General features: G+C 48.0%; 3 protein-coding genes across 4 annotated transcripts in view; 2 read left to right on the forward strand and 1 right to left on the reverse strand.

Moving 5' to 3' along the window:
• The window catches only part of NUDC (nudC nuclear distribution protein), a 16,635-nt gene extending 13,013 nt beyond the window's left edge, over positions 1-3,622 (reverse strand). Inside the window, exons 1-2 of the mRNA XM_012645955.1 lie at positions 3,398-3,622; positions 1,256-1,333 (exon numbers count right to left, since the gene is read on the reverse strand). Of these exons, the coding sequence (XP_012501409.1) occupies positions 1,256-1,333; positions 3,398-3,478 (159 nt within the window). The 5' untranslated portion in view covers positions 3,479-3,622. The remainder of the gene's footprint in view (positions 1-1,255; positions 1,334-3,397) is intronic.
• Positions 3,623-8,589: 4,967 nt separating this feature from the next.
• NR0B2 (nuclear receptor subfamily 0, group B, member 2) lies at positions 8,590-10,960 on the forward strand. The gene is made up of 2 exons (XM_012645956.1): positions 8,590-9,252; positions 10,364-10,960. Exons 1-2 carry the CDS (start codon positions 8,724-8,726, stop codon positions 10,603-10,605), a joined length of 771 nt encoding a protein of 256 aa, XP_012501410.1. The 5' UTR covers positions 8,590-8,723; the 3' UTR covers positions 10,606-10,960.
• An 8,171-nt stretch (positions 10,961-19,131) lies between these two features.
• On the forward strand, positions 19,132-25,876 carry GPATCH3 (G patch domain containing 3). Of its 2 annotated transcripts, XM_012645958.1 has the most exons (7): positions 19,132-19,618; positions 20,903-21,327; positions 22,856-23,030; positions 23,378-23,437; positions 24,036-24,157; positions 24,289-24,416; positions 25,174-25,876. In XM_012645958.1, exons 1-7 carry the CDS (start codon positions 19,168-19,170, stop codon positions 25,388-25,390), a joined length of 1,578 nt encoding a protein of 525 aa, XP_012501412.1. In that variant the 5' UTR covers positions 19,132-19,167; the 3' UTR covers positions 25,391-25,876. The 2 variants fall into 2 exon arrangements, with proteins under 2 accessions (XP_012501412.1, XP_012501413.1); XM_012645959.1 differs by lacking the exon at positions 24,289-24,416 and having other exon boundaries at positions 25,174-25,321.
• Positions 25,877-25,997: the final 121 nt, after the last annotated feature.

Raw genomic sequence — 25,997 nt, forward strand, 5'->3', positions numbered from 1 at the left:
GAAGTCTTCCCTGAGCTCCCAACCTATGTTAGTCCTGTTTTATGTCCCCAGAGATTCTGTCCTAATACCCACCACTTTTTTATTGTCTTTTTTTGTTTTTTGGGGGAGGGCTACATTATGAGATCCATAAAAACAAAGATCATGTCTGTATTCACCTCTGTAATCTCAAAGGGTTTGACATAAGAAGACCTAATATAAGCAAAGTGTTAAATGTTCAATAAATACTTGCTGAACAAATGAATGACTGCTGATATTGCAAGGCAGTCTGGCCCACAAAAAAACTGGAGGGTACTAGTGCTAATACAGAAGTATCTGAGCTAGAAGGGGTCCGCCTGCTCTCATTTTACAGATGTGAAGATTGAAAGGAGCAGGGAATTGGTGGGAACTCAACCAACTCACACAGCTAGCCCAAGAACCTTGGACTCCTACTCCCAGACGATATGTCTATGACAGTGGCCTCAGATCTTCAAGACACATTATAGAGCACAATAGCTTGTAAGAATCCTGAAGTCACAGGAAGCAGTTTGCAAAACGTCTCCTTCTTGTTACTGTCTCTTAAGTTAAAGTAAAAACAAATATTAAGGTTATAAAAATCACAGTTTAAAGAAAATCATACTTCAGTGTGGTATCCTCCTCATGATTTATTAATCTTTAAAAATCTAATTACAACCCAAGGAATCAGAAAGAAGTTCAAAGTCTCAGAATCAGTACCACAAAATGCAACTCCCAAATTCTTGAACTTTTGGGTCATAGCATCTGGAAAAGCATGGATTCATTAGGTTTGAGTTTTCCTAAATTTCTGTCTAAGCCTCCATTTCTAACATTTGCCCATTCTCATCTCCCAGTGGGGTATTTAGTTAAAACCTCCTCAGTGGAAAAGGAACCGAGAGGCGTGGTGTCAGGGCAGAAACAGGTTTACAACAGACTCTGGTTTCAACAGTGGTTCTCCCACAGCTCAGTTCAAGACTTTGAACAAGGTGCAAAACATCCCCAAGCCAATTTCCTCATTTGTAGAATGGGAATAGTTAACACCTGCCCCCCTTATAGAATTACTAAAAAATCCTGGGAAATGAGGTGGGTAAAGCACTGAGTAAGGAGTGGAGCTTCAAGAAAGGACAGCTTGCTTCCCTTCCCCTATTCCTCCCCCTTGGCATTCTGCTCTGCTGAAGATTACTATTATGCCAAAGGAAGGCCAGGTGGGCTTTTCTTCTGAAGAGACAGAGCTGGCCAAACGACAGTGGTCTCCAACACTCACCTTCTCTGCCATCCCCTCTTCTCCTCCAACGAAAAAGTCTGTTTTGCGTCGAAGGAAGCTGAAGAAGGTGTTCACAAGCTGAAAGACAGAGGGAGAAGACTGAAGTTGTGGAGGTGCCATATTGGGAGTCCCTCAACTGTGCAGCAGTCAAGTTCCTTAGTCTAGGAGGGGTGTTGGGACTTGACTATTTCACCTCTGAGCCTCCCAACTGAGGAGACATCCTCCTCAAAATCATCTTAATCACTCCCACCATGAAATCTACCCTATCCTCACCTAGATCACCGGAAGGCAGATTTCTCATATCTTGCGTGTACATACACATCTCACTTTCCTTGTGGTACATCCAGGGCATGAAATGCTTTTCTCTCCAGAAAGTAAAAAAGCCCATCAAGACCCTGGCTAAGTAACTAGGGCATAGCCAGAAGGAGGAGAGCAAATGAAGCCACTTTAATGAAGGCTAAGATGGACTAACTCTGGCAGGGGTACCAGTATAGCCAAGTGGTTAAGTGCATGGGGGTGAGTATCAGACTGATACATATCAGCTTTGTGACTCTGGGGAAGTTACTTAACTCTGTAAATCAGAAATAAACTGCAGGACCATTTCTAGGGATCTTGTGAGGATCAAATGAGGTAATGCAGGTGAGGCTTTTAACAAGCTTCACCTGACCCAGAGCGAGAGACCCACTGGCAGAGAGTAAACTTCTCACAAGGAGGAACCATAAACCATGGCTTATTCTGTCTACATCCGCAAGGGTGGGCACCAGATATGACTATGGGTACATGCTCAATAAAATTCTTGCTCAATCAATCTAGTGGTGACCTAAGGTTAGCACATACAAGCCCTTTTCTTTGCCCAACTGAATGGGTCTAAATCTGATGCTACAACTTATCTAAATGGCTTTAATTCCTGCTTCTAGATGCTTTTTCAATTCACTTAAAATGAACTCTCTCTCAAATCCAGTTTTGTGTCAACAGTTTAGGGGAATGCTGACAGGACACCTTTTCTCATTTGCCAATTAGAAACACCCTCCCCACCTCAAAGGGCTTAGAAGTTCTTGGTCACCACAGGCACCTAGGTGAAAGAATGGGAATGGAAAGCTCAATGAAAACCTGTCCCCAGTGAGACACAGAATCAGCAATGGACTGTGGAAAGCACACTGGCCTGAGGAGTCTGGTCCTGTCTAGGTCAGGAGCCTGTTGGATGATCCCTGCCACTCTCTGGTTGCCGGCTGCTTTATAGATTGAGAGTTCTGGACTGATGTTGACAGGCTTTCTACCTCAAACTTTCTGTTTCTCTTCCAAAAAACCAACTCCAGAATCTATGCTAGTTGGTCCTTACCATTCACACACTATGTGTTACTGTGTCTGATCAGCCTCAGCATGAATTATGCCTTTGAAATGCTCTTTGAAAGCTCCATCAAGACGAGGACAGGTTTCTGTATCCCCAGGACCCGGTCAAGTGAATATCTGGCACATATTAATCACTCAACAAATACTCGTTGAATGAACAAGCCTGATTACTAAGAACTCACTATCCTTTGCTTCAAGACACTACTCTCCTATGATTCAGGAAAACGGGGATTCGTGGTTTCATCTCATACACGAGAAAACTGTGTGGAGAGTTGGAAAGGTCCCAAGCTTTGTGGTGGAAACAGATTGTGAACAAAGGCCTCCTTTCCCCACCATTCACGGCCTAAAATGACCACGCGCTAACATCACCCCGCACCCCACCACACACATTCGTTGGCTCGCTCCAAGTCTGGGTAGATGGAAATCAAGATGTCTGGGATGGTTAGTCCGGAATGATGCTTTTGGGGGCGGCCATCAAAGGGGAAGCGGGGCCGGAAGCATGTGTGGTACCAAGTGGGGGCTCCTAGGGCTCGAGGAGAATTCCAGGGACGGGTTCAGGGATGCCGGAATTACTAAGACGGGAAATACAAAGGGGCGCCGGAGGCCGGGGACTGATACGAGACTGGGGAGACCTGCCGGCAGGTGGCCGGACCCAGAAGCCAGGGCGCAGTGAGAACGTGCGCGCATCCAAGAAACCCACAAGGTCCAGGGGTGGATCTCGGCCCTCGAAGGCAAAGAAGGGCGGAAGGAGCGTAGCTGGGCCAGCCGGGCCCACGCCGCGCGGGCCGTTACCTCCTGCACGCCGCCTTCGTGCTGCTGCGCCATGGCCAGCAACATGCCATCGAACCGCTCCTCCTCCTGCTCCCCGCCCATCGCGCCGGCCCAGATCCACCTTCCGAGCTCCGCACTCGCGTCCCGCGCTCTCCCAGCTCTTTCGGGTCGCGGCGGGCCCAACGGCTCCAGTCGTCCGCCTTCCGCAGCGGAGCCGGAAACACGCACGCGCCCGGCCGCCCAGGCCCGCCTTCTCCCCCTCCCTTCCCGCCCGGCCCGCGGCCATTGATCGTGCGGCAAACAGCCCGCTTCGCCGACCATTCGTCGACTTGCTAAGCCAATCAACGAGCGCGTCCACGAAGCTCTGGGCGGAGCCCAGGGCCCAGGAGTTTGGCATAAGTTGCTATGGTCACCCGATGCTTTGGAGCCTTCTAGAAAGCTCTGGGCTCAACCTGGCGGGATTGAAAGTTAAAGAGGAACAATCTGGCCGGGCGCGGTGGCTCACGCCTGTAATCCTAGCACTCTGGGAGGCCGAGGCGGGCGGATCGTTTGAGCTCAGGAGTTCGAAACCAGCCTGAGCAAGAGTGAGACCCGTCTCTACTAAAAATAGCAAGAAATTAATCGGACAACTAAAAATATATAGAAAAAATTAGCCGGGCATGGTGGCGCCTGTAGTCCCAGCTACTAGGGAGGCTGAGGCAGTAGGATCGCTTGAGCCCAGGAGTGTGAGGTTGCTGTGAGCTAGGATGATGCCACGGCACTCACTCTAGCCCGGGCAACAGAGTGAGACTCTGTCTCAAAAAAAAAAAAAAAAAAGGAACAATCTTCGCTTCGTTCCCTTGCTAATGACCTCCCAGTTTGTAGAACAGTGAAGCCGAAAGTGCACTTAGCCATCTCTTCCAAGTCTTCCGTCAGGTAACTGAGGCCCAGAAAGAAGGGACTTGCCCAGAGGACAGCCAACTCCTTCATTGTCCTTATCCCGTACTAGGCCAGGTCCGGCTTCATGGGCAGTCCCAGTCTTGGAAGGGCTTCATGCTCGGTTTAATCCTCTTCTGTTGCAGCCTTGAAATTCTTAATAATTTTTGAATAAGGAGCCCCACAGTTTCATTTTGCACTGGGCCCTGGAAATTATGTAACAGGTGCTATAATTGACCTTCGCTTCTGTTAATGTGGGGGACAGGTCCCAGCCATCCAAGGCTAACCCTGCCACTTGTGCAATGAATCACATCATCTTAGTGTCTCCAGGAATTCTATCTATGTAATTATCCTTTTGCTAGCTCCTGCGTCACGTATTTCTTTTTTCTTGATAATTCATGACCCTTAAACTTACAAGCACGCTTTAATGTCACTTACTCCTTTACTATTCCGTGACTGCACTGTTTTCTGCTGCTACCACGCCAACTCTCAGCTCTCATTCAAAGTAAAACTTGAAATGATTTCTATGCTTCTTTCTCCACTGCCTCACTTTCCATCGCCCTTCAATGTACTCTACATAGTCTATTCTTAAAAGGCTCTGATAAGGTTACAACGATGCATATTGCCAAAGCCAATGAACTACTATAATCTCACTTTCTCTCCATGGCATTTACATAATTGACGCCTTTTTCTTTCTGGAAACACTTTTTTTCCTTTAGGCTTCTGTTATGGTTGATATTTTGTGTTCCCCCCTTTAGACTAGAGACTCCTGAGGGTTGACTTGTGTCTTCTCCATCAGACTGAGGGCACCTGAGGGCAGGGCTGTGTCTCCCTCTTCAGACTCAGGGCAGAGGGCGGCTGATGGACCATCTCCCTCACAGAAGCCTTCCGCCTCTCTGAGAAAATGGTCCCAGTCAGGCTCTGAGCTGTAGAGATCCCAACGAAGGCCTTTCCTCACACTCCAGGGACTCCAGGACTGACACCCTGGCCATCAGACCACATACAAGGCTCAGAAACCACAGTTCTCCACAGTGCAAAAAACTCAAGCCTTTTTTTTTTCAAGGTACTATATTTCCAGGAAAAACTCACGTCTTAAAACCCGGGAACCTAGCTTCTAGTCCAGCAGAGGGGTCTCCTCCCTTCTCTGGGTCTCTTCCTCCTTAATTTCCTCTTACAGAAAATGATAGTGATAGCAACAGCAATAATAATAAGTGCCATCCCATATGGAGCACTTGCTGTGTGCCAGGCACTTTGCGTCCTCACAAACACCTAGGAAAGAGGTAGCAGAGGCAGATTTCCTGCAAAGCTAATGAAGGGCTTTGTACTTGCAGGGGGCCTATCCTAGGCTCTGGAAGAATCCTCAGCAATGTTGTTAGGATCAAATACACATTTTTTTCTTTCAACTTGTAAAAGTAAAATTTTAAAACTACAATTGGTTAAGACCACTGTTTCTTCCCATTCTATTGCACTTTCCCTTGAATTAGGTGATGATAAAGAGGCCATAAGGATTTGGGGATCCAGCTAAGGGGAAGTTGAGTTGGGGAGAAGTTTTAGTCTGGATTTGGTGCAATATGGTTAGGTAGTTGGCAATCACTTCTGCATGTAGTTAAGCCACTGTGTGCTGTCCTGGTGTAGGAACGACTTCCAGGAATGCTCCTACCACTCCCTGTGCATCATGACCCTCACTATACAGCATCAGAGGTCTTACCCCCAACGTAAGTGGGTTCCAAGAGTGAAACTTAAATAGGCTCTGAGATTAGATGGTGAAATGTATGTTAATTTCCTTATTTTAATGGTTGCATTATGGTGATATAGAATGTCCTTGTTTGTAGGCATTACACACTAAAGTATTCCAGGGTTATGGGGCATCAGGTTGATAACTTACTCTCAATGTTTCAAAGTTAAAAAAAAAAAAAAAAGTTCCCTGTACTGTACTTGAAGCACTTTTGGTGTCTGTCATTGTTTCAAAATAAAAATAATTAAATCATCAGTTGATGAAGAAGCAAGCAAAGAATGTGTGATTAAACTGCACAGGCAACTACTGTCAGGCAATTGATCAGTAATAGTATTTTGTTACTCTCCTGGGTTTGTGATGTTTGTGTTTTTGTCAGTTTATTTTAATTTGTAATTTGTAATGATTTATTTTCTCACTCTATTCAGTTTCATACCTAGTTTTCTATTCTTTTCTTAAAGAGGACCCTTCACTTTGTGTAAGCTTCAGGCCCCATAAAACCAATATCTACTTCTGGACGTTCTTGTGACCATTTTATTTTATTTATTTATTTTTTATAGTAATAACATTTATTTCTTGCTCTTAATCGTCAACACAATCCTATGATGTAGATTGTAGTTTAGTTATCTATCATTACATTAAAAATTACCCCCAAATTTAGTAGTTTAAAACTATAAATACTTATTGTCCGATTAACCCCAAGTAAGACTTGGGAAAATCTATGTGATTACAATTTTTTTTTTTTTTTGAGACAGACTCTCACTCTGTTACCTTGGCTAGAGTGCCATGGCATCAGCCTATCTCACAGCAACCTCAAACTCCTGGGCTTAAGCGATCCTTCTGCCTCAGCCTCCCACATAGCTGGGACTACAGGAATGCGCCACCATGCCAGGCTAATTTTTTCTATGTATTTTTAGTTGTCTGGCTAATTTCTTTCTATTTTTTAGTAAAGACGGGGTCTCACTCTTGCTCAGGCTGGTCTCGAACTCTTGAGCTCAAATGATCCACCCGCCTAAGCCTCCCAGAGTCTCTTGTCACCATTTTAAAGATGAGGAAACTGAAGCACAGAGAAAGAGAAAGTGACTTGCCCAAAGTCACTCAGTTAAGTGATGAATTAGAATTTGGACTCAAGCAGTCTGACTCCAGAGTCTCCTTTGAGGGGATGCTATGAGGATTCAGTAACATTAAAGGACATGAAAGGAACTTCATAAATGTAAGGATTAATATTATTTGCAATCAAATGAAAGATGTGCGCCTGTTTGTCTGCTGGCAGAGAAAGGGGGATGCAAAATCCCCCTACTGTAACTGCTGGGAATTTGCCAACCAGGACCTCACTTTGTCCTCACAGCAGCATTGCAGGCAGGCATTATTGTCCCAGAGAGGCTCCCGAGGCTCACAGAGGTTTGGGAATCAGCCCGAAGTCACACAACCAGAAAGTGATGGAGCTAGGAGCAGATGCCAGGGCTGGTGATGCCAGAGCCTCTCTCTCCCCATCCAGGGCACCAGGCTGCCCAACGGTGTGGCAACAGAAGACTTGCCAGGCTGGGCTGGCCAAGGTCCAGGGACATGACACAACTGGGGGCCTTCCCACCCCCCTCATACCCTGAGCCCCATCATCTGAGACAGATGCCCGGAACAGAGGAGCCACGAGGCAGCAGAGCAACATTTCTGCCCAGATTACAGGTGGGTAACATCTGCAGTGCGGGAGGGGGCCCAGCTCTGGGAAACTCAGGCTCTGGCTGCACAATCAGGCCAGAGGGTCCAGGGGAACAAACAAGGACTTTGGAGCCAGACAGAACTGGGCTCTGTCCCTTCCTGGGGGGATGACCCTGGGCAAGTTGTTTTACCTCTTTGAGTCTCATAAAGTAAGAATCTAGCCTCAGAGGGAAGCTCTCACTATTACAATGAAAAGTGCCTGACACACAGTAAGTGCTCAGTAAATGGCAGCCATGTTGTGTTACCATTCTGTGAGGATTTCTCAGCAGACATGGCATTTCGGGAGCTGTGGGAATCCAGGCTGGGGATGGGGCTTCTGAAGGACCTTATTCCTGTAGGACCCCAAAACTGAAGTCAGAGGAAGGGGGCCACCCAGACAGCACACTGGGCAAAGTCCTCCCAGCCCCCCAGGGTCCTGGCTCCCTTCCCTGAAGCTTGTTCCTTGCCGACAACAGGCACAGGGCCCCAAGGTTAGGCAAACAAGCTAGTGATAAGGAGCTTCCAGGTTGGGCCTTGCATTCAAGGCCTGTCCAGCTCTGGGGCTGGCTTCTCGGCTTAGCGAGAGCCCTGGTCTGTGTGTGCACAGAGCGGGCACCAATAGGGACATAGTCACCTGCTGATTGATTGTGCACCTGAGGCCTTGGTGCCCTGGTACAGCCTGGGTTAATGACCCTGTTTATCCACTTGAGTCATCCGATAAAGGGGAGCTGGGTGAGCGGGCAGGTGGCCCTGTGCCCTGCACTGGCCACTTCATTGACTGAAGAGATATCAGCGCCACGTGGGGCTCCCAATGTCCCCTCCCCCACCACTTCCCCACCAGTCCTGCCAGGGTCAGTGTGTGTGTTTTTTTTTCAATGAACATGACTTCTGGAGTCAAGGCTGTCGGGCCATTCCCCCCTCCCACCCACTGGGGTTATAAATAGCACCCAGAGCGCAGAACAGAGGGCCAGAGAGCTGGGAGGAAGTAGGAGCAGATCCCCAGCCATGAGCTCCAGCCAACCAGGGCCCTGCCTATGCCGGGGTGCTGTAAGGCGCCCAGCCATTTTGTATGCACTTCTGAGTCCCAGCCTCAGGCCCGTCCCCCCACCCCGTAGCCACTGCCTGTGCAGGCAGCACCGGCCTGTCCGGCTGTGTGCACCTCATCGCACCTGCCGGGAGGCCCTGGATGTTCTGGCCAAGATGGTGGCCTTCCTCAGGAACCTGCCATCCTTCTGTCAGCTGCCCCCCCAGGATCAGCGGCGGCTGCTGCAGGGTGGCTGGGGCCCCCTCTTCCTGCTTGGGTTGGCCCAAGACACTGTGACCTTCGAGGTGGCTGAGGCCCCGGTGCCCAGCATACTCAAGAAGATCCTGCTGGAGGAGCCCAGCAGCAGCGGAGGCAGTGGCCAGCCGGACAGACCCCAGCCCTCACTGGCTGCAGTGCAGTGGCTTCAGTGCTGCCTGGAGTCCTTCTGGAGCCTAGAGCTGGGCCCCAAGGAATATGCCTACCTGAAAGGGACCATCCTCTTCAACCCTGGTGAGCTCCCAGACACTCCTGGATGGGGCTAAGGCTGGAGGGGGGACAGAGCCTAGCCAGGGAAGGTACCTTCTAAGGGTTTGACACCTGTTATCTCATTGGGTCCTTGTTTTCATCAAATAGCCATCTCACTTCTGTGAGGCGCAGAGGTGCAGAGAAGCTAAATGACTAGCTTAAGGCCACACAGCCAGGCAGAAGCAGAGCAGGGATGGCGACTCAGGTCACTCCAGAGACTGGCCCTTGCCACTCTACCTGAGAAATTTGCCCTGACCTTTGGGGAAGATGGGAGTGGCAGGGGCGGGGGTGGGCAGACAGAGCTGTGTCTCAGTCACATCTTCAAGGGCAGAGTGCATGGCGAAATTCTGAAGGTAAAACTCTTCCATGGGTTCAGAAAGATCACATAGAGGTGAGGAATGAAAGGAGCTGGGGGAGGACCGGGAGGGAGTCTGTGAAATTCAGCCAGCAGAACAACAGGTGAAGATAGTGTTCTTTGGAACCTGGAGAGCATCTGGGATGAGAATTCCCCACTAAAAATCCCTCGTGGCAGGAGTAAATGACAGCAATTAATTCTAATAATAGTAGCAAATATTCATATTATACTTACCATATGTTAGGCCCTATTCTAACGGTTTTAGAATCATTCATTCGAGGACAACTGTCTAGGAGTCATCATTCAGGCCTTTTTCTAAGGCCCCACGTTAGGACCACAGCTTAACTGGCCATATACTAGGTCATTTAGACCTCATAAAAAGCATAGTAGATAGGTACAGTTATTATCCCCATTTCACAGGTAAAGACACTGAGGCACAGAGATTAAGTAACTTGCCCAAGGTCACTGAGCTAATAAGCGACAGTGCTGAGATTCAAACTCCAGCAGCCTAGTTCTTAACCATTACTCCACACTGCCTCTCCATAAATGGATGGGATGAATAAAATGATAAATAAATAAATGAACTACCTTCTCCAAGGGAGAGGTAGTAGTGGGGCCTCGAAGGCTGAGCAAAGAAGGCAGAAGGGTGTCTGCTGGTGGCCTCAGATCTTGGGCCAGTCTCATCTTTTGGTGGCTGGGAGTGGGGTGCTCACCAGCCCTCTTCTCCCTCTCTGCCCACAGATGTGCCAGGCCTCCACGCCTCCTCCCACATTGGGCACCTGCAGCAGGAGGCTCACTGGGCACTCTGTGAAGTCCTGGAGCCTTGGTGCCCAGCAGGCCAAGGCCGCTTGGCCCGTGTCCTCGTCACGGCCTCCACCCTCAAGTCTATTCCACCCAGCCTGCTTGGGGACCTCTTCTTTCGCCCTATCATTGGAGAAGTTGACGTCGCTGGCCTCCTTGAGGACATGCTTTTGCTGAGGTGACCTGCTCCAGCCCAGGCAGAGATCGAGTGTAGGACAGGCAGAGGCTGACAGTGCTGATTCAACCTGGATGTCCCCAGGGGTGACCAATTCTCCTGAAGGGGGCAAGGCTGTACAGACAGCACTTGGCTCCTCTGGAGCAGCCCCTCACTCAGCCACACCCTGTCCAGGACTGCCTTCGTTTGGACACAGTGCCTAGCAGGTCCTTGGTGATCCCCAGAGCCTCTGATCCAAGACTCCTGTCCCCTCCTGAGATGGGAATGAAAGCTTGGGCTGTTCATTGGACCAGAAGTCCTACTGACTTTGTACAGAACTGAATTAAATTATTGATTTTTATAATAAAAGGTGTGATACCCTTGGAGGCTGACACTATCTTTTGTGCATGTGGAAGGGACTGTCTTATCTCCAGGGCCCACCCTGCCCCTATCAGAGGGAGCCCAAGGGAAATGAACCTTAGGGGTGCAGGAGCCAGGCCTCAAGGAACTGGGATATTAATCTTTCAGGGTGGGATGGTGATTTCATTTCTGGGGATGAGATTTATTTTGCATCTGGGTCTGAATCCAGGGGTAGTATCAGTTCACAACCTCATCACCTCCTTGCCTTTATCTTCTGGAGGAGGGGTTGCTCTCCCTATCTCTAAACCCTTCACTAACCCCTCCCCTGGCCCCCACCCCCACAGGCTCCCTCTTACTTCAGTGCAAGTCCAATCACAGCCAATCAGAAAGCAGCCCATTCCCAAACTGAAACAGACATGGTCACTGCAATTTCTGCAATTTGGAATCATTCATTTCCCCCATTTCAGTAGATGGCAGAATAAGGTGGTCCATTATTCTCCCAATGGAAGAAGGCAAGGGGCACCCAGGGCTGGCCTGGCAGCTGCTTGGAGGCCAAGGCAGGCCAAGGTTTAGTTGGCCCACATGCTATGGCTGTATCAGTTATTAAAGTCTGAAACACTTCCATGCCAGCTGGTTCACAGCCACTGCCCTGAGGCCCCCCAAGTTTCCTTCCACTATTCCTCTGTCCCTGCCCTTCTCCTAGGATCCTCCTCCCAGACATTCCCATTGTCTAGCAACTAGAGAGGCAATGCTTGGCATGGCCATGACCTCGAGAACTGCTCCATTCAGAGCATGGCTTGCATTTGTTCTGATTGATCAATGCCTGTGCCTCAATGTTTGTTAAATATTTTGACCCAGTCACTCTGGGGCAGGGTGAGTGACCTGAAGGGTGGGCAGGAGGAAATGATAACAACACACATGCCTATAGGACTTCCAGGCCTCCTCCTTTCTCCAGCAATATGTCCTCCCCTGACCAGACCCCACCCCCTTCACTGCCACAGTTTGGATTCTTCTCACAGGGGTCACGTTAATTATTGCTCAATGAGAGATCATTCATTCAAGGACAACTGTCTAGGAGTCATCATTCAGCCTTTTTCTAAGACCCCCAGGTTAGGACCACAGCTGAACTGGCCATTCACCCATATGGGGACCCAGTGCCAGCAACAAGTACAGCCCTGTCCCTTACCCAACCTCACATTCATAACTCAGATACCAGAAAGAGACAGAACCACACAGTTCAGACCTACAAGTGGGACACACACACACTAAGATGTACAACTCAGACACACCTACGCAAACCCATAAAACGGACCCTCTGTCCACCCACATACAGTCCAGAAAAGCATGGCCCAGATACACTCACTCAGCAACATATAGCACATCCCAACTCATTCACACAACAAAGACATGCACCCCTGTACCTGAGATATACAACGTGGAGACACCCTCATGCCAGGGTGTGTTCATCTTCCCTATGTCACAGTAAAGGGAAAAGCGGCCCCCAAAGTAGGCAGATCTGGAATTTCTGGTAATTTCAGATCTGGTAATTTCAATTACCCATCACCCTCTTTCCCCATGGTGACCCCAACATCCACCCTCCTGTCTTGTGTTGAGCCACACCCTGCTCAACAACTTCCCCAGCCAGGACCTAATCAAATCCCCAGATGGAGGCATCCTTTAGCGCTGCGGTCCCCAACTCCCAGGCCATGGACTGATACCTCTCTTTGACCTGCCCTCCCCAGCCCCCTGGCATGCACCACCCTATCTAACCTTGCAGAGACATGAGGCCACCCTCAAGAGCAGAAGCCTTGTCTCCCACATAGCACCCAAATCCAGAAGATTCAGGGATTTGGGTCATTGTATATCTTTGATGCCCTTTCACTAACTGCCTCCATTAGTTAACTGCCGCACCTTTCTGTATCCCCAGGCTGAGTCCTCCCACCTCTCAGCCCTCCCCTCCTCCAACCCCAAATAACCAATAGGAAGCACTCGTCTCCATGCCCCACCCCAGCCTTTTCCCCTCAACTTAATTTTTTCCATCATCCAAATAGCTTCTCTTGTTAACTCTATCGTGATCCTTTTCAAATTTCTCCTCCACATGGTTGAGGAGCTACACTTCCATCTATTTTCTTGAGTCACTCCCCATGCCCTACTTCCAAGCCCTGTGCAAGGAACGTAAAGACAAATATGGCAAAACTAGAGATAATAATTGGCCGGGTTCGGTGGCTCATGCCTGTAATCCTAGCACTCCGGGAGGCTGAGGCGGGAGGACTGCTCGAGCTCAGGAGTTCCAGATCAGCCTGAGCAAGAGCAAGACCCCATCTCTACTAAAAATAGAAAAATTAGCCGGGTGTGGTGGTGCGCACCTGTAGTCCCAGCTACTCGGAAGGCTGAGGGAGGAGGATCGCTTGAACCCAGGAGTTCGAGGTCGCTGTGATCTAGGCTGACACCATAGCACTCTGACAGAGTAAAACTCTGTGAAGAAAGAAAAGAAAAAAAGAAAAGAAAAGAAAGAAAGAAAGATAATTATAGTACAATGTAATAAGGGCAATAATCCTCTCTCTGTGAGACTGCAGGCTTTGCAAAGGTGGAGGACTCTGTCTCCATTATCAGCATCCTGGGGTGGGACCTGTGTCTCATTTCTACGGAGAAAAGAGGAGGAAATAGGTTCAGACAGTATGTAACTTACTCAAGCTCTGGACCAATCACTGTGCTAAGATTTGAGCTCAGATCTGTGTGATTCTGGGTGGTTCTCGTCACCAGCACAAGCTGGAGTGAGTCATGGCCAGGATCAGGCTATCTGGAGCCAGCTCAGCCACTGTATACTGACCATCTACCTCTTAGCCATGATCCCTGTCCTCAGGCTCAGCCAGAGATGACTCACCGGAAAGCAGGAGAGGGGCTGTGGCTCAGCCCAGGGTACCATTTTATTGCCATCGTTATCTATATCTTCATTAGCCAAATCATTGACTGCTTGTTAAGCAGTCAAGCAGCTGATGCGTGCTGTACCCTGCACTGACCTGCCCTGTCCTTGGGACATTTGACTATCCTAGATCCTGTGATGCCAGTAAAAAGCCAACACCCACTATCCATCCATTCATTCCATCACTCAACATCTCCTGACTTCCACTTGTACCAGACCCTGTGCTGGATACTGGGGGAAGAGGGCGCAGAATAAACAAGATACATTCCCTGCCTTCCCCAACCATCCTGACTATGGCAGAGGAAGACACATAAGTCACTGTAATACAGAGTGATCTGAAGTGTGATAGAGGAACATACAACATGAGTGATTAAATCTTCCTGGAGGTGGGAAAAATGCCTCACCCAAGTGGTGACTGGTTTGAGCTAGAGAATGAATAGGGGTTTGCTAGGCAAGCCAAGGGATGGACATTCCAGGCAGAGGAATGATAAATGCAAAGGCACGGAGGTGCCAGAGGACAAGGGGTGCTTAGCTCACTGCAAATAGTCTGGGGCACATGGGGCCCAGGGCAGCAGGAGATGAACCTAGAGAGGTGACAGGGACCACATCACAGAACAAAATAGCGGAGTATGGAAATCCCAATGAAACTGATGGAGGTTCGAAGGCCAAGGTTTCAGGGGAGTCAGAGTTAACAAAGGGGAACTCCTGTTCCGGGTAGGGCATGGCCAGAGGAACCCCCAAACTGTGGGTGTTCGCTCTGAGTAGCTACTAAAACAATAAGCAGCTAACATTTATTGAGAGCTGTGCTCTAAACACATTACATGGGTTATGCTATTTAATTGTCACAACTCTGTGCGGGAAGTACTATCATCACCTCCACTTCACAGATGAAGAAACCGTAGGAGTGAAGTACATGACATCCCAAAATATGCCAAATTGGTATAATGATTATTTTGAGTTAAAAACATTCGGGAAATTGTAGTTTAGGAAACAGCTGGTTGACCTGTCTCTTCCCGCATTCATTAAGCCATGAAGATTCCTCTGGGAGGGGCACCCTCCCCATAGCAGGGCAAAAAATTAGCCCTTTATCAGAGACTGGGATTGGGGGCTGCAATGGACCTGAATAAATATACTTCTCAAAGTAACCCTTACCTTCCCCTAGTTTTACACCCCCCCACTTACGTCCTAGAGAGAAAAACACAGGTTTCCCACCACATAAGAAACACTGTGCTAGCCTGGAGCACTCAGCAAAAGTGTTACAAAGTAGACTAAGCAGGTATCAAGATAACTACTGGGCCCAGAGAAGTGCCTCAGCACTTTCTTGCCCTGAAATGGCTGGCTCAAACCGGCCCTGGCTGTTTTATTTTACTTATTTATTTCAAAATATTAAGGGAGTACAAATGTTTTTGTTAATATAGATACCTTGCATAAGGCTTAATTTGGGGCTTTTAACGTGCCCATCACCAGAATAGTGTTCATTGCACCCCAGAGGTAAGTTTTTACCTCTCATCCCCTTGTACCCTCTGCTCTTCTTGGTTTCCAATGTGGTTTACATCTCTTTGTGCCCATGTGTGCCCCTCATTTGGTTCCCAATTGTTAAAGAGTACGCTGGCTTCTTTAAAACTGTTTTGGCTGTCCTATAGTGTTAGCTAATTTAATACTAAAATCCCTGCCTAGTGAAAAACTATAATATAATTAACATGACATGGGTTGTATGATGGTACCACACATGTGAGATTTGTTTCACTGTGAACAAGCAAAGATACAATGTCAAAGCTCTGCATCACTCACTGGGAAGGGATTTAAGGCAACATCGCAGGGTGGGCAAACGCAGATTTTGTATGTAAGAAGGCACCTGTGGAAGAAATTCCTGTGCTGCCCAGGAGCAAGTGCCCTTGTTAGTAACCTCTAATAAACTCCTCTAACTCGTCAAACTTGTCTGAGTCATTCTTTGGTCTCTCACTCCCTCTCAGTTCCGGGGGGTGGTTTTTCTAGACTGTTCCAGGATTTTCCTGAAACACTCCCTGAGAAATGTATTGCCCCTAGCCAGATCTCCTTTGCCCTATCATTTCTTCTCAAATTTGTTGTTCTTTGCCTAAAAAGCATAAAAGCATCTTGCTTTGGCCACTTCTTTGGACTTCACTCTCTTGGGAAGATCCCATGTACATGTAAAATGAATAAAATTTGTATGCTTTTCTCTTGTTAATCTGCCTTGTGTCAATTTAGTTTCTAGATCCAGTTGAAGAGCCCACATAAAAGCTAAGGGAAGTTGGAGGTGATCTCTTTCTCCCCTACAGATTTTCAGAGGTTAAGTGCTAGAATTATTCCTGCACTTGTTTTTCAATGCACAGATATTTGCAGATCTATATATGACTATGTACAACTGGAATTACCAAGTCATAGAATCAACTCAAAGGCTGGGCGCCGTGGCTCACACCTGTAATCCCAGCACTCTGGGAGGCTGAAGCGGGACCCTCCTTGAGGCTAGGAATTCGAGACCAGCCTGAGCAAGAGCGAGACCCTGTCTCTACTAAAAAAAAAATTAAAAAAATAGGATCAAGTTTAGTAGATCTTGCCAGTTTTTCAAAGTGATTGTACCAATCCACATTTCCATCAGCAGATTTTAAAATTCAGATATGAATTTAAAAATTGTCCCTATCTATAATTACCCAAACACTCATTAGAACTGTTTTTCTTTCTTTCTTTCTTTCCTTTTTTTTTTTGAGACAGGATCTCTCTCTGTCACCCTGGGTAGAATGCAGTGGCATCATTATAGCTCACTGCAACCTCAAACTCCTGGGCTCAAGCGATCTTTCTGCTTCAGCCTCCTGAAGGGCTGGGACTACAGGCGCGTGCCACCATGCCTGGCTAATTTTTCTATTTTTAGTAAAGTTGGGGAACAGTCTGGTCTGGAACTCCTGAGCTTAAGCTATCCTCCTGCCTCAGATCCTCCCAGAGTGCTAGGATTATAGGCATGAGCCACCCTCAAACGATCTTGTTTTTTATTTTTTCATTCATCATATAGTTGTATATTTGGGATCACCACAAGTAACCACTTGCTTTGTTGTTTTTGAGTTATTTTCCCTCTTAAGATTTTTTAAATTAAATATTGAGCAAAACAAAATAGTATTCATAAAATATCTGTAAAGTTTAAGGAATAACAGTACAATGAACCCTTATTGTTGTTTCATAGGTCATTATTACCATCGCCTTTGAGGTCCCTTTCTAAATCTATCATTTCTCTCCCAAAGGTAATGACTACCCTGAATTTCAGGTTAATCATTTTTTTTCTTTTCTTTCTCATCTTAAAGCATACTTATTTATATATCCCTAAAAATATTTTTCAGTTCACATTTTTAGAACTTATATAAATGGAATATTTCAGTGTTTTCTGACTTACGTTACCTGAGAGCATTAGTACAAAATGCCAGTTTTTTGCTCTTACAAACACTGCAGCTATGAATATTCATATATACTGTGAGATAAAAAACAAATCTGGACTTGGTCAGGAGAGACTTTATTTGAAAGGATTATGCAAGGGAAGAAAGGAACTATTGCCATAGGGGGAGGGGGAGCATTGTGGTGGGGAGAACTCTGATCATGAGATGTGCAAGTATGTCAAGGGTTAGGCAAAAGGGGTTTTTCTTTCATAGAGAAGAGTAAACAAGGCTAGAAAGAACTGGGTGGGAGGCAGTGGGATGTCCAGGAGTGGCATGTCGGAAAGGTAGATAAGAGAATGTTTAATCCTGACGCTAGCCTAGTCTTAGGAGGGATTGTTAAGGAGGAGCTCTGCGCTGGCTCAAGCTGAGGCCAGGCCAAAGTTCAGGAACCTGGAGGAAGGAGAGAAGCTTAACCAAAGTTTGTTACAGCTGATTAGTGGGGACAAGAAGTCCATGAGCCAAAGAACTGGAATTTGGAGTCTGAGTCTGGCCTCATCATAGGTAAACAAAAGGACATCCACGAGTTTTTTCTAAGTCATATGGGCAAGGGTGTTTCTTTGCAGTATCCTGTGTTCCAGAACACAAAAGGGTGGGGGGATTTGTTAACCTTCACTGTTTGGCAGGATCACAGGGCTTAGGTGAAGTTCAACATTGTCAATATATCTCCTGTTGAACATGTGCAAGAATTTTTAAAAACCATATACCAAGAAGTGGAATTTCTGGGTCAAAAAATGTGTAGCTTTGCTTTTACTAGATAATACAAAATTGTTTTCCAAAGTGGTTTAACAATTTACACTTCCACTAACAGTCACTGAGAACTCCAGTTGTGCCACATCATCACTAACATTCAAGGGTTTTAAAAGTTTGCCAATGTGGTAGATGTGAAGTCAGGTCTCACTGCATTTCCTTCATTATTGAGGCTGAGCATCTTTCACTGTTAATTGGACGTGGATGTTTCTTCTCTGTAAAGCATCTTTGGCCCATTTTTCTATTGGATTTATCTCTTTCTTACTGATTCGTGGGCGTTCATCACTATGTTTTGGAAGAATAAATGCAAGAATGACTGAAAAGTTACTGAACTGAGAAAGACTGAGATTAGGACTGGGAGATCCACAACTGTAACCAGCTCTATAAACAAATTTCAATGACCCCATATGTCTTCCATAATCCTTTACCTTTTAGATTCTCAGGCCATTAGGGCTTGATGACCTTTCCGAGTTGTTTCCCAGAAATAAAAGAATTTCTGGAAGACACAAGAGTGGAAATTCTGAAGGTCCCTGAGCAAGCTTCCCGACGCCAAGACTCACCATCACCCACCACTTTCCCCCAACGCACAGTGGCCCTTTAAAGTTTACACCAGGACCTGCCCCAATGCACGTGGCCCCTCCTTAAAAAGCCCATGATCTCTGTTAGTCGGAGATGGATTTCAGGCTGCTTCTCCCACTTTGCCCACGTCTTTCCCATAAAATTTTCTTTCGGCTTTGGCAATTCTGTTGTCTCAATAATTGGCTTTTTGTGTGGCAAGTAATTCGACCTAGGGGGAAACACTTTTGCGGATAACACAACCAAATTATCTTAATTCCTTCACTGGAAGGAAAAAAAAAATCCCTCCCACAGGCTTCTTATTTGATCCTCATGAGAGCTTTATGAAAGAGCCCTGGAACCGCATTTTCCAGGTAAGTTTTTCCATCATCGCCGGCTTCCCCCTGTAAAAACAAAACCCAAACGACTTCTCTGGTTCCCGCCAGTTCCAGGTTGTAAAACACCCGCAACGGACCAGTCACGGGTTTTGCAATCTCGCAACGCAGACGCTACTTCGCTGTGTTCTCGCGAGAGTTGCTTCCACCAGATCATGTGATAATCCAAAATGGCGGCGCCCAGCGATGCGGAGGAGGAGGCGGTAGTTTACCTGATAGTGAGCGGTATCCCCTCTCAGTTGCGCTCTGCCCAGCTACGGAGCTACTTTAGCCAGTTCCGGGAACAGCGAGGCGGTGGCTTCCTCTGTTTCCACTACCGGCATCGGCCTGAGCGGGCCCCTCCCAAAGCCGTCCCCGACTCTGCCCTGACTCCTATCGACCCTGCCGCTGAGGGCCAGCTTCTCGCCCAGACTTCAGCCACTGATGCCCGGGCTCTCCCCACGCGAGACTCTACTCTGATCCAGACTCGGACCTGCTGCTGCGTCATCTCAGTACGGGGGTTGGCTCAAGCCCAGAGGTTTCTTCACATGTACTCGGGCCGCCGGTGGCTGGATTCTCAAGGGACTTGGCTTTCGGGTCGCTGTCTCATTCGCAGACTCCGACTACCTACTGAGGCATCAGGTACCAATGAAAAAGTTAATGACTGGGCTTACGGGTCCTGGAACAGGCATCTTTCCTGAGGGATGGTGAAAATAAGTCAGGCTTCTGTTTGCTATTCTTTAGGAGTTTTAGGTCATTTCTAGACAGAGCTTCAGGCTCAACTTGCACGTTAATTTAAAGCAGGGAGAAAAAAAAAATCAGAGAGGCCAAATGGATGATCTTCCATTTTATTAGGTCCCTTCTAAAATCCTTTTCTCTACAGGAGGCGTGATTTTGCACTGACACAGAAGGGAAAAAAAAGGAAATCAGGTTTCTAACCCTCATACTGTTTTTCTCTCATGCACTCGCTTTTTGTTGCCCACCCAGTCTTCTGGGCAAGATATAGATGAAGAGATAATCTATTTTCTGTGGACAGCTCCCACTTTCATGGGGAAACAGGAAACAGTGCAGAGCCCTCCAATTCATTCATTCAACAAATGCTTGTATTACTAGACGTAGTGCGATTCTAGGTGGATATGCAGAGAACAATTGGACACAATCTGTGCTCAGAATCCACAGAGGAAGACACATTTAAAAAAAAGGTAATTGTCACAGAGATGTCATTCTAATTGTTAACATTTACTGAGCACAGTCTATGTACTTACTAGGCACTTTTCTAAGCTTTTATTGACCCCTCACAACAATTCTATGAGATAGGAGCTATTGTTACTCCCACTTTAGAGGTTACGAAATTGAGGGATGCAGAAGTTATGTGACTTGCCCAAGGTTACAGAGATGTTAAATGTCAGATCCACAATATAAACCTGGGCATTCTGCTCCAGAACCTATGCTGTTTATTATTGCTGACAGAGGAGGGAGAAACTGACTTCTTAGATGGATCAGGAAATAGAGCTTTTCATTTGGATCTTGAAAAATAAATAGGAGTTTAAAGGAAAGAATGATGTTCAAGGTGAGTGATATTTACACGGTCACAGATAGAGATTTCAAAGCCTGTGAAACTTTCAGGGTATGTTAAATTGTTTGGTGTGGATGGAGCACATGGTATGAGAGCATGCAGGAAGTTGGTGACAGTCCAAGAATCAAAAGGTCAGCAGGAGCCTGAAACATGTATGTCCAGCTGAGGTGATGAGAATTGGCATGAAACTGCTAGGTGGTTCTGGTGGGGAAGGGAGAAAGAGACTCAAGAGAAGTTTGAAAGAGAGGAACAGCATTAGGCTATCAGATTTAAACCTTGGCCAATTTCTGGCTCAAGTGTTGCTGGAGGCTTCTGGGTTTCAATATATATTCTTCTCCTTCCTTCCCAAGGTTTGGGCTCCTTTCCTTTTAAGACCCGGAAGGAGCTGCAGAGTCGGAAGGCTGAGAATGAAGTCTTTACACTGGCCGACCTGAGGCAACTGCCAGAGTTGAACCCACCGGTGCTGATGCCCAATGGGAATGTTGGGACTCCCCTGCGGGTCTTTCTGGAGTTGATTCGGGCCTGCCGTCTACCCCCTCGGATCATCACCCAGCTGCAACTCCAGTTCCCCAAGACAGGTTCCTCCCGGCGCTACGGCAATGTGCCCTTCAAGTACGTGGAATCAGAGACTGTGGAGCAAGAAGAACTCGTGTACACAGCTGAGGGTGAGGAAATTCCCCAGGGCACCTGCCTGGCAGATATACCAGCCAGTCCCTATGGAGAGCCTGAGGAGGAAGGGGGAAAGGAGGAGGAAGAAGAGTCTCACTCAGATGAGGTAAGTACAGTGTGCCACCTTGTAAAGCAGTCACCTCTGTTTTCTTTCTTTTTTTTTTTTTTTTTAATGAAGGGGTCAGGGGTTGTGAGAAGGGGTGCTCAGTTTCCTTGTTTTTTTTGTTGTTGTTATTAAGACAGAGTCCCACCCTGGGTGGTGGCGTCATTGTAGCTCACTACAGCCTCCAACTCCTGGGCTTTAAGTGATCCTTCTGCCTCGCTTTAAGGATCCTTCTGCCTCAGCCTCCTGAGTAGCTGGGACTACAGGTGCATGCCACAATGCCCAGCTGTTTTTTTTTTTTTTCCTTTTTGGTAGAAATGGGGTCTCACTCTTGTTCAGGCTGGTCTCAAACTCCTGAGCTCAAGCAATCCTCCTGCCTGCCAGAGTGCTACGATTATGGGCATGAGCAACTGTGCCAGGCCAGTCACCTCTGTTTTCTGACCTAGATTTGGTGGATTGAACACTAGGCACTGCTCTATCAGTGAAATAGACATTTCTTTGGTTCCTTTCTCCAAAGTTGGTTGTTCACCCAAAATTAAATGAGGTATAATTTTTTTTAAAATGTGTACTCCAGGTAAAAAGTAATTCACCCACATTTCAAAACTCCCAGCTGAGAGTTGCTAACACATCCTTAGTGTGGTACCATCCTGATTTTTCTCCAGCACTTTCTCTGTGAATCCTGAGGCCTCCTGAAGTTTAACCAAGACAAAGCCCCCAGGGTTTCAAGCCGGGAGTCACCTGTCATTCCACAAGTCCAGTCAAACAGTTGTAAGCCAAGGGCTAGTGCAGGATTCCAAAGCCATTTTAAGACCCATTTTCTGCCCTTAAAGAGCCTAAAATCTCCCCCAAAGAGAAAGAACCAGCGTCTCGAGAAGCTGCATGGTGCGGTGACCTCAGTTTGCATGCTGGCTCTGCTACTCTCTCTTGGTGTACTATCTTGGACAAATAGTACTCCTCTGAACCTAGGTTTCCTTTCCTCATCTATAGAGTGGGTACTTATCTCACAGGGCTGTTGGGAGCTGGATTGAAGGAGCTAAATTATGGGAAGGGCCTGACACATGGTAGACAGTAAGTGTTTGTTCTTGTCCTTTCTTTATGACAACAAGTACAAAGGCCTAAACAGTATGTACTGATTAGTACTGAGAGTTCAGAGACCAGTGGGAGAGCCATGGGCCTAAGAATGAGGGGCTTTGTGTAAGCTGGAGGACTTGAGGGACAAGGACTTCACTAAGTGGAGGAGAAAAAGGTGTGGGAAAGGAGGGCAGATATTTTTCACGCAGGGGGAACAACATGGCCAAAAGCACAGAGATGAGAATGAGGCTTGTGGGGAAAGGAGCAAACTATGTTGAGAAACATCAGGGGCTGGAGAGGTGTGTTGGTCAAGGGCCAATAAGTGTTGCTTCTCAGAGAAATTTGAAGGAATGGAGCTGAGGGCCCATCTCACGTGTCACCTGTGCCCTGAGCTTCCCTCCTTCTGGGCATGAGGTCAGGAAGGTAGAGAGGCAGGTCACGTCTCCCCGCCTTATCCCAGGACGATGACCGAGGTGAGGAGTGGGAGCGGCACGAAGCACTGCATGAGGATGTGACCAGGCAGGAGCGGACCACTGAACGCCTCTTTGAGGAGGAGATTGAGCTCAAGTGGGAGAAGGGTGGCTCTGGCCTGGTGTTCTACACCGATGCTCAGTTCTGGCAGGAGGAAGAAGGAGGTAATGCTGGCACGGGGGGCAAGGGAAGGGGTGATCCCTGCTACATTCTGTCAGGGTTCTCTGTTCCACAGGGTGGATTCCCTGGCAGTGAGCCCAAACAAAAGGCCAGGGGACAGGCTGACTTTTGTTGTATATGAGACCAGTCATGCTCTTTAGGAGTAGGGGATCAGTGAGGTGGAGAGAAAATTCTGTTCCCCTCCCTTGATTCTAAATAACCCTCCCAGAAGAGAAATTTAAAAATACAGACAAAAGCCCCAAGTTCTGAAACGTGTATCTAACTTTAGGTTTAGCTTTCAGTATTACTGAGTCCTTAACCCACTGTGCTGGATGCTTTCATATCCCTGCAGACTTTGATGAACAGACGGCTGATGACTGGGACGTGGACATGAGCGTGTACTACGACAGAGGTACTGGGCAAGGGGTGGCAGTACTGGGAGTTGGAACTGGTGCCCTGGTCTTGCAGTGACACTTTGCCAGAGATGTTTAGCAGAGGCTGAGACAGGCAGGACCAGTTCCCTTGGGGTAGCCCACTGTGAAAGGCTTCCTCTCTTGAAATACCTATAGTTGAGTACATTAAGTGCCAGCTGTGGACAGAGCTTTGTCCTTTCCTGGTAGAGAAGGCAGTCCACCTGAGAACAGCCCTCAGGGAGCTCTGGGTCTGAGGGGTAGGCCCTGGTAGAGTGGGATGGTCAGGAGCTCAGGCTCTGGTGAGAGTTTAGATTTTGGAGTCAAAAATGGCCTGGGGGTGGGGAGAGAAGACCTGGGTCCTAATCCCATCTCTGTCATATGTTGGCTCTGTGACTTTTCTACACCATAATCTCCTAATCTGTAAGATGAGGGAGAGCCACAGTTTCTACTTTTGATGAGCTCACTTCCAGTCTAATGAGAGATAACAGAACACCATTCAAATGAATAAGTAAATCTTGTGAGGGGGGTCCTAGAAACCTGGTTTCCCCCACTTCTGCTGCAAGGGACCCTTCCACAAACTGGGCTCTCATTCCTCAGATGGTGGAGACAAGGATGCCCGAGATTCTGTCCAAATGCGTCTGGAACGGAGACTCCGAGATGGCCAGGAAGATGGCTCTGTGATCAGACGCCAGGTGGGCACTTTTGAGCGCCACACCAAGGTGAGTAAGCACTGTGCCCAGCCCACTGACCCTCTCTTTTCCTCTCTGCCTGCATTCTTTCTCCTCCCATCCCATGCCCCCCGCTCCCAGCAGGAGCTCCGCTTCCAGAGTCTTGTCCCTTCCCTCTACAGGGCATTGGGCGGAAGGTGATGGAGCGGCAGGGCTGGGCGGAGGGCCAGGGCCTGGGCAGCAGGTGCTCAGGGGTGCCTGAGGCCCTGGATGGTGATGGCCAGCACCCTAGATGCAAACATGGATTGGGGTGAGTGTGGCTGAGTGACTTTCCTGGGGCCTAAGCCTTTCATCTGTGCCCTGGTTTCCCTCTTCCCACTGGTTTTGGGATGGGTGCTGGGATAAACTTCAAAGCAAAGTTAGAAGAAAAAAGTGGATTTAGGCAGGTCGCAGTGGCTCATACCTGTAATCCTAGCACTCTGTGAGGCCAAGGTGGGAGGATTGCTTGAGCTCAGGAGTTTGAGACCAGCCTGAGCAAGAGTGAGGCCCCGTCTCTACAAAAAATAGAAAAATTAGCCAGGCATAGTGGCACACGCCTGTAGTCCCTGCTACCCTGGAGGCTGAGGCAGGAGGAATACTTGAGCCCAGGAGTTTGAGGCTGCAGTGAGCTATGATGATGCCACTGCACTCTACCCAGGGTAACAGAGTAAGACTCAAAAAAAAAAGAAAAAAGTGGATTTGGTACCTTTTTTTTTTTTTTTAGACCAAGGAAGCCCTAAGGCTTAACAGGATCATGATCCCCTGAGAGTTACTCTGCCATCTGAGGAGTGTGGACTTGATGATTGCCATTAGGGAGTCTGTAGTGACAGAATGAAAATTTTATTAGAGGCCCCTGGTTGCTCGCACTGCCTGTCAATGGATAGATAAGGGGGCTGGAGAGCAAAGATCCAGATTTAAAGCCTATCTTTGGACAAACCAGATATGTAGTAGCTACTTCCCTGTCCTTTTGCAACCCCTATCCTGGGGTTTGAGAGAGCAGCCCTCATTGAGAGCCCTTTTTCATCCAGGTACCATGGAGAGAAGCTGCAGCCATTTGGCCAACTGAAGAGGCCCCGTGGAACTGGCTTGGGGCTCATCTCCACCATCTATGATGAACCTCTACCCCAGGACCAGAGGGAGTCACTGCTCCGCCGCCAGCCGCCCACTAGCATGAAGTTTCGGACAGACATGGCCTTTGTGAGCGGTTCCAGCGGTGCCTCGGACAGCCCCTCAGAGCCTGAGTGACTGGTTTGGGGGCTTCCTTGGTCAGAATCACTCAGAGCTGCAGGAAAACCCTCTTCCCGGGCCTTATCTACCGCTGAAGCAGAAAGGAGCCAGAGAGCAGCAATCTTCGTGGCCTGTTCAGGGTGCTTTGCTTCTGAGCTTGCCTACAGGTTCTCCACCTCAAGGGCATTTTTACAAAATCCTTGGATATTGGTGAAGGGCTTAATGACCTCTTTTTATTGGTCTCCTAATCCTAGCCCGTGCTGCCTACCGCAATACCTTGAAGAGCTGGATTGGGTGAGGTTTTCGGCACAGCCTTCCTTGGGGAGTCTGAAGGGGGTTACCGTGAGGGCCAGAGATGGGGAGCATTTGTGGTGCTCACAGGAAGAGACGGTCTTGGGGCGGGCCCCCCACCGCTTCTACCCTCACTGGCTCAGGCCGAGCAGCGCAGAGTCCGCGGAGGTGGCTCGGGTCTGCCCCGTAACGGAAGAATAAAGTTTACTATTGCGTCTCCCTTTCTCTCCTAATTCGAGCCTAAAGGAAGGTCGGGGAAATCCCGAGAGGTTTCCCCGCGGGGTCACCACATCCACTCTCTCTCCGGCGGGAGAAACGCGGCTGCGTCGTCACG

Source organism: Propithecus coquereli, unplaced genomic scaffold (assembly GCF_000956105.1).
Source record: "Propithecus coquereli isolate 6110/MARCELLA unplaced genomic scaffold, Pcoq_1.0 Scaffold239, whole genome shotgun sequence".
NCBI lineage: Eukaryota > Metazoa > Chordata > Mammalia > Primates > Indriidae > Propithecus > Propithecus coquereli.